At 33.3% G+C, this 8,918-nt stretch overlaps 1 protein-coding gene across 1 annotated transcript; it reads right to left on the bottom strand.

Moving 5' to 3' along the window:
• Positions 1–2,659: 2,659 nt before the first annotated feature.
• Positions 2,660–3,370, bottom strand: LOC149555468 (chitinase 1-like). Its single transcript, XM_089829523.1, has 2 exons — positions 3,329–3,370; positions 2,660–3,148 (listed from the first exon to the last, which is right to left on the bottom strand). Exon 2 carries the CDS (start codon positions 3,143–3,145, stop codon positions 2,870–2,872), a length of 276 nt encoding a protein of 91 aa, XP_089685649.1. The 5' UTR covers positions 3,146–3,148; positions 3,329–3,370; the 3' UTR covers positions 2,660–2,869.
• Positions 3,371–8,918: the final 5,548 nt, after the last annotated feature.

Genomic DNA, 8,918 nt, shown 5'->3' with positions numbered 1-8,918 from the left:
CCTCAGCTAGCTTAGTGCTGAGAGGAAAACATAACACCATCTTGCCAAATGATGCAACATGCAAAAGAGAGCATGAAACCAGAACTCTTAACCTCTTAGAGATAGAGAAAATCTAAATTACCAAGTCTATGATGGTCATCCTAGACATAGTACTTTCTAAAGAGGTCTATAAGACCTCAAACATTCCATGAAAGGAAATTCATGAAAATTCTTCCATATCATCCTCGTCCTCAAGAGAGGAGTAGCTATTCTGAAAGAAGGTAGAAACCTAGTTCAAGTCAAAAGGAAAACCCTTTGGGCTAATAGCCTGCCATTTCACCTCTGGTATCTCAACACATCCAGGAAGACTATGAGAATTTTGTGTCGCTAGTGGTGCTATGGAAGAAGTAGAAAGAGGGGTAAAAATCCTAGCCAAGGTAGAAGCCCTGGATGCCACCTTAATTCCTTGCATACCAGTAGGTTTTGACACCTGTAAAAGCCCCCAAATTGGGTGCTATGGAAGCTGCTTACATCCGTATGTTGGCTAGATTATCGCTCCTATAGGGATAGGAGGATCCATGGCAACTATCGCATAGGACTATTTTGGGGCCAAGGGGTTCAAGGTAACCTTGCCATTGCACCCAACAGTAACCCATTCTTCTTTTTTCCCTTTGCCTGGTTTGGGAGGCATTTCTTTAGGTGTGGGTTTATCCCTAGGCATAGCCAAAGGGCAATCCCCAATCTTGTGTTCCACAAACTAGCACCTATAAGAGGTGTTGGGGAGGTTCAAATAAAGTACCTTCTGAGAGAAGGTTTGAGCCCCAATTTGGATTTCCATAGAATGCTTAAGATCTTGGAAAGATCAACCTTGATGCAAACGCATCTCTGTGGGTGTGCATTAAAAAATTTCTCAGGCTCCTTTGTGACAACTTTGCTAAAGGTTTTGGCAATGGACTCAATGAAAGGCCAACATGGCAAGGGTAAACCTAGGAACTCGACCCACATAGGAACCCTAAGCTCTTTATCATCACAAATTGTGAAGTCTCATGACCATTTTTGAAAAACAAGTAGAGATGAATGCATAGACCAAGGTCTGTTGTTAAAGACGACGTCTGCTAGCAATGGGTTAGTGAAGAGAAAAAAAAAAAACCTTTGGTAAGGTTTTGCACAACACCATGGCATACTCCATAGGAGTCTAGCTCTTGTTAACCAATTCTCGAAGCATAGCTTCAGGAGGAGTCCTACCCACAAAATAACCTATCAAGGTATGTTTCTCTAACCAGTCACATGCATCATTAGATTCTTGCAAAGGAAGGAAAATATCAGGATTACCTTGTGTAAAACCTTTGGGACACACTTGCAAGGGTGTTTGTTCTGTAGCAGTGCCATGGCAATCCAAAGTAGCAACATCAATACTAGAAACCACTGGTTCACCGCTGGCCGGAGCCATTATATCCTAGCCTAAAAACTCCCACAATAAATGTAGTGTGACAAGTGGAGACTACAAAAGTAAAGCTTAGACGAAGAGTTGTACGCAAGAAAATTGAAAGTTCACATGAAGCAAGAAACCCTACTTTAAAATATATTTGATTATCATTACAAATATTTTTCATTTGTAATATAAATATAATAATAGTTTGTGATATTGCTATGAGGATTTAATTGTCTTGTTTTTTAGTCAAACCCATTGACCCATATTTCATGAATAGTGATTCAACATAGTTAAATCAGCATTATCACTATGTTGAATCACTATTCATCAATTATGGGTCAATGAGTTTGAATAGAAATCTATACAATTAAATTTTGATAGTAATGACACAAATTGACTTGCTGGGAAAATTATTTCCTACTCATTGTATTATAATGTTAGTATCTTCCTAGAAATCCGCTCCTATAAGACTCTAAATGTTGAGCCAATCAAATTGAATAAATTTTTTTTCAGATTTTAGAAATTAAAAATCATAGAAAAATAAAAAAGGAAAAATCAAAATTAAAATAGTGATTGGTTGAAATAGAAAACATTATTCACTAGACATTGCAATAGTATATTGCCTGTGACAAATACAATAATTAAAATTTTTATGCAAAGTAAAATTGTAATATTTCTATTCAGATTCAACTATTAGTTTTTAGAGTCAAACTTACTCACTACATAAAGTTGAGCACGTTAGAATTATTTATTGTTTTTTGCATAGTAAATCATTTAATTGGGAATTTTTTTTTTAACAAACTGAGCTCAGATTAAAATTGAATTTGAATGGCCCTCATAGATGCAATTTGGATCTATAACAGACCAGTTGTGTAGTCAATAGATTATTGTGGAATTTGATTGAAACGGTCTTGAAGTAATTCCAACATCAACCAGATCCCCCGCTTGACTAGTCCATGCATGACCAGTTAGCGAGATGTAATCAAACCATGTTTAATATGCTTTGCGTTTTCATTTCAGCACTCCAACGTTACCCTAGTTATTGTTAAACTCTAAAAAATTAATATTGTAAACCTCAAATTGTTCCAAACAATTGAAGCAGCATAATCCTCTATCCAGAACATATAATTTAATTATGGGCTGTCGAAGTTGATTAGACAAATTCAACTAACTAATTCTGTTTATAATTCACATATATTTTGGGTTAACAGATTACCAAACAATGAAGAAATGAACCAATCCAGACGATGTGCAACTGATTATATATTATTATTACTATTGGCGTTAAATAGAAACTGTAGATAAAAGGGGTACCCATAACTGGAAGTACTTATTTAGCATCTGAGGTCGCTTCATTGAGCACTGAGATGCATGCATGGCACATTTTAGCTATGCCAAAAGCTATTCATCATCTTATATGTATATATAATGGATACATATATCGATAGAGCGTAAACCCTAATTTTTGTGATTTGAAGTGAGGTTTTTTCCAGTGAGAGAGTAAGTGGTAACTGCAGTAACACCTGGCGAGCACTGAGCAAGGCAATTTCCTTTGGCACAGTAAGCTGCACCAGTCCCACACCAGTTATAGATGCTGCAGCATCTCCCACTGTTGCAGAAGAAGTTCCCCATTGGACTGCATGTTGGATCCCCCATCACCATGGGAAGACCAATATTGCATCCCAGAAACACTATTACCAGTAAGGTTGCCACGGTTGATTTGTACTGACCCATATTCTGCATTCACAACAACAATAAACTAAAATTTTCAAATATGAGGCCACAGTGAATAGTTAGCAATACTGCTAGTCGAAGTATAAAAACTAAAATAAGAGAAAAATCCTGCGCAATGATCTATATCTATAACATACAAAAACAACAAAACTATGTAAGAGCATAAGCCAAATAGAAATATACAAACAATGCTGCTTGCTTGGTGCTATATGCTGGATTGGCAATGAAAAAGAGTAATGAGCATGGGATCTATTTATAGTGAGAATTCTTAGAAAAGAGTGAACAATCTACAGTCTTTGCAACATTTATTTTGCATAACTCAACCACAGCTTATTCACTCCTGGTTGGGAAATGGAGCATTCTACGTCTATTTGTTTCTCCGCTTCCGATTTATGGCCCTAAAAAACCTCAATACTTACACACAAATATACCTAAACAAATCATCATTAATACTAAAGTGTTTACATCTTTTAGTTTTCTTGATTATTGATTAGACAATTTGTCTAAAAAGTATTATAATAGGAGGTATTATTGGAAGATATTAGACAACATTTTAAAATGACATTTTTATACCATTTCGAAAGACTTCTACAATCAGTAAATGTAGAAAAAAAAGCAAACAAATTTTGACTTACGAATAAGAAACTATAAATTATAAATGAAGGAAGTTAAACGGCTGCTGGGTGGTTTCCTAACTCTTCGTTGCCCCACATCGGATTGAGTAATGGAGTTCGGTTTCGCTTTATCGAGACAAGATATTTTTCTTATTGGGACTGAAGGCGTTTAGCCTTATCGAGACAATATGTTTTCCTTATTTGGACTGAAGGCATTTAGCCTTATCTAGACAAGATATTTTCCATAGTGGGCCAAGGCATTTAGCCTTTTCTAGACAAGATATTTTCCATAGTGGGCCAAGGCATTTAGCCTTTTCTAGACAAGATATTTTCCATAGTGGGCCAAGGCGTTTAGACTTACCAACACAATTTGAGCTCAAAATTATAATTATATTATAATAATTATTATTATATAATCTAGAATCTAAATATCATACAATCATTGAAATAGTATTTATAATTTTATGTAATTTACACAATAATACTAGTTATAAAATTACTAGACAAAGTTCATTGAGTATTTTAATAATCATAATATGTTCTATTTATCACAACACACAATAATGTTCATTATCGACGTCATTTTTAGAAAAACTTAACTACAAAATCAATTACTCGTTCCCACTTGAATAAGTTGTCATGATTGTATTAATAATTTAACAATATTGTGCTTCTACTTTGGATGCATAATCCTACTAGATGAAGTTGAAATCAACCTTCAAATAGTTAACAAGATCTGGAACCATGAGGTGATTTATCAATAATTAACTTACTATTTGTGATAATATTCAAGATAATATGCATATTTCTTTCCATGATACTATTATAGAGCTCTAGATAATTATCTAGAGAATATCTTATAAAACATATCAAATTTACTACTACTATTGAGCATACATAAACTTGGCACATGCAACTTCTCAAGATAACTAAATAAAAATCTTCTAATCACATTAATTATCAAGTATCATCAACAACAACCCCTATTTTATCTCACTTTTCTTCTAAATTCAAACATTGTGAATTCACACCTCTTTTTCAATCCTTGTATCACTCCATGCTTTGATTTCATTTAATAATAATATATTGAGGCTTCCTCCTATCCATTCTATAGACCCTTCTAAACATTTTCCACCTTCTTTTGACTCAAAATATTTTTTTCTACAAAATTGTCAACTCAAGCACATTACAAAAAATTGTATATGTTTGAAATATGAACTCCAACATCTTATTGATATAAATAATATAGCATGTTTGATTAACATCTGATGGATGTCCGCACATAGTTTAAATGGTCCAAAATGAGCCCATTTTGCATGCAAATAAACATTGGTCAAGTTGGAATCCATCTTATTGCAACTTGCATATGATGGGAACAAATTTCAAAGTTAGATTTGGGTTGCATAAAAAAAATGTTCATGTTTAATGGGGAATGGAAGAAGTTAAGAGGGTCCAAAGAGAGGACACTCACTACTATGCCCACATCAGACACCTCATCATAATCAACACTTCGAGTGTGTTGGTTGAGCTAAGTCGTTAGTAGCTAATGCCAACTTGAGTAATCATCCTCTTTTGTTAGTAAAATATTTTGATCTCTATGGAATACACAATCCACTTGTTCATGAATAATTGAGTGCAAGAAAATGTATTCTTAGTCAAAATGCAAAGTTTAGCTACCCCCAAATCTTGCAAAGTTTAGTCAAAACACATTTCCTCTATAACAGAGTTTTTTACGACTTACCTGGAATATTGAGAGGAGAGGGAGAGTTGGAGGGAGAGAATGGGGATGCAAAACATAAATATATAAAGAAGAGACAACTACATGTGTGTGTGTGTGTGTGTGTGTGTGTGTGTGTACATATGTATGTATCTATATACTATATATGTATGTATGTATGTATACATACATACATACATACATACATACATACATACATATATATATGTGTGTGTGTGTGTGTGTGTGTATGTATGTATGTATGTATGTATGTATGTATGTATGTATGTATGTATGTATCGAAAGAGGGTTGGGAAAGATATAGTGATAGGGAAAGATGGAGATATAAAAAGATCAAGTGAGAAAATGGGGGCAAAAAAGGAGATGTAGAGACTTAATAGTTTAGAAAGGGGACAGTAAGGATAAATGGATGTATAGAGAGAGAGATGGATCGAGAGAAAGATATAAAGAGATTGATATATAGATACAAAGGGATGCATAGAGTGGAAGACATATATATGAAGAGACATAAAGATATATAGATGGTGAGCTAGATTGATTGAGAGAGAACAAAGATAAATGAAGGAACATCAGAAAATAGGGTGGGTGAAGAGAATGTGGTAGGCGGGGAGGGGGAGAGAGAGAGAGAGAGAGAGAGAGAGAGAGAGCGAGAGAGAGAGAGAGAGAGAGAGAGAGAGAGGTCTAGAGGGAAGAGTAAGGAGATAGGGAAAAGTATGGAGATGGAGATTCAGAAGAAGAGGCATATGGAGTGAGGAGAGGAAGATACAAATAGTGATGAAGACAAACTGATGGGACGAGAGAAAAGTAGACAGATAGAGAGACATAGACCGATAGATAGATGAGTTATAGATAGAATGAGAGGGAGAACCAAATAAAGGGAGAAATACTTAGTTGACCTTCCATATCTTTATGATGTACCCATTGCACACTAAGGTTGGATTTCTAGTTAAATGAAATTCACTACCTAACTTGTGAAATCTATGGTTGTCAATCTCTTAAAATGATGTGATACTGACTATTTCATCCACATTACAACTAATAGACATCAGTCATTGACAAATCATTGTATACCACTCTGGCTAAATCAAAAGTAAATAATTTAGTTATTAATATTGTATCATTAATTTTGTTAGATAATTAATACAACTATATAAACAACCAAGCTACCTTCCTTGAACTAAGAAAAGAGAAAATAAAAAATACAAGATGAAAGTGCTTAAAATAAGATTTTGGAAATCTTAACATAAAACTATTATAATGTAAAAAATAAATATATTTATAATACAAAATATTAATGTTATACTTTTACATATTTTTATTTTGAATTTTTATATAGAAAAGTTAAAATTTCAAAAGACCTTTAACATATTTGATGTTTTATGGGGTTCCCTCGACCTTAATGTGGTTAATGGGGAAATGGACATTGAAAAGCGAGCTAAAAAATATGGTTTCTAACATGGAACCCAAAACCATCGCCCAATATTGGGAGTCTCACGAAATCAATACAAGCATCCCCAAGAATTTTCTTAATGAAAAACAAGTTGGATTAAAAGTGAATTTCTTCCTGGCTCTAAAAAACATTATGAGATTTTGAAAGGCTCCCCAAGCCTACACCACTAGTTTTACCTTAGCTCCCAAAACCATTATTATTTAATTTAATTAGATATATAATTATATTCATTATATTAATTTTATATATAGAATTATAGTCATTATATTAGATTAAAATATTTAATATAATATGTAAATATTTAATTATAATTGAAAAGCTTATAGTTTTTGTTTTCAATTATTTTGACAATAATTGTATATTAATACATGATATATTTAATACACATAATTTGTTTATATATTGATAGATAATAATAATTTATAAATAAAATCTCTTTCTTTCTCATATTGTTGAGGTAAAATGTTAATTAAATAGTAATTGTGTGTGTGTGTGTGTGTGTGTGTGTGTGTGTGTGTGTGTGTGTATGTGTGTGTGTGTGTGTGTGTGTGTGTGTGTGTCTTAAGTTAACTCTCTCTCTCTCTCTCTCTCTCTCTCTCTCTCTCTCTCTCTCTCTCTCTCTCTCTCTAGGGATAACTTTAAGGAATGCCCCCCTCCCAAAATTTATAAAATTGTGGTGAATCACATGTCATCTGGGTGAAAAAAAATTAATAGTGTTGGTGAATTATGCGTCATCGATGGATATTTGGTGGCAATTTTTTTAATATTTTAGACAATTTTTATAAAATAATGGCGATTATAATTTTTGTTTTTAATAAAATTATTGATATTGATGGCGAATTATGTTTTGAAATGTAATTATGTTAAATGTATTATTTGAGAACTCAAACCATCTGATGATCCAAGATCAATGGCTAAGGTTTAATTTTGGCCAACATTTCTTGAAGGAAGAAGAATTGTCAAGGTAGTCACAGGAATGTTGACACATATCAAGGTAAGTTGTCTATGGAGTACATTGTCACTCATAAAAAAAATTCACATAGGAAAATAGGAATTTTTCAAATGATGATTGTCGAAAGAGACACTCAATTAATTCCATGCTGAATAAGAGTAAACATTAAAGAGAAATATGGACGAAGAATCCAATTACCAAACTGAAATTACATAATAATAGTGGAGAATGTTCTGACCACTATATGAGTATTCTATAAAGTCTAGGCAAACTGGTCAACTAGTATACGACATTATTTTTAGCCAATTTCTATACCCCAATCGAGACATATTAGCCAATTGGTGAATAATAGCCACTAAAAAAATCCCTGTCTCTCTCTCTCCTCATATTTTCAAGGTAAAATAATAATAAAATGTTAATCATATATATATTATTTTAATATAGATAACATATTAGCTTACTTCATATCACCACCCCTTCCAACTTCACCTACACCCCTTCAAGCTCTTCCCTCGTCTCCATGACCACCTACACCTCCATCTCCACCTACTCTCAAACAGTTGAGGGAAAATATGATTAGAAATATTATAGCAATTATTCAAGACATTAGTACCATTAGACATGGTTCTCATCCCCATTGTGAAGTACTTCTTCTTTCTGATACCATGTAAGACATTATAGACTTTATAAAAATATTAGATAATGAGATATATAGTTGTTGCATATGGAGGGACTCCATGGCTGCAAATTGTGCTCACAACCTATCAAATAAAAAAGTCCATGAATTAGAAATTACAAAAGCTGATTTGAAAAGTCATTTTTTCAACCTAGGACGAGTGAGACCATAAAGGATAATAAATCATGCATATCTATTGTATGATGTCAACACACAAGAATATATATGCATGTTTTGGAGTGGCATTGATTAGTATTTGACCATTTACCACAAGCTAAGCATGTGGTGCCCATGTACTTTCTAAAAAAAATTGAGGTTGAATTTGAATTAGTTAGAAAGCTAA

The sequence above is a fragment of the Cupressus sempervirens genome, chromosome 5 (assembly GCF_028749045.1).
Source record: "Cupressus sempervirens isolate cs-2001-9-10 chromosome 5, ASM2874904v1, whole genome shotgun sequence".
In the NCBI taxonomy this organism is placed as follows: Eukaryota; Viridiplantae; Streptophyta; class Pinopsida; order Cupressales; family Cupressaceae; genus Cupressus; species Cupressus sempervirens.
The sequence above is the reverse complement of the archived record's forward strand: the minus strand, read 5'-3'. Positions and strand labels throughout refer to the sequence as shown.

Excerpts from the sequence above, each read along its gene's own strand:
- LOC149555468 (XM_089829523.1), bottom strand. The coding sequence starts at position 3,145 with ATGGGTCAGTACAAATCAACCGTGGCAACCTTACTGGTAATAGTGTTT.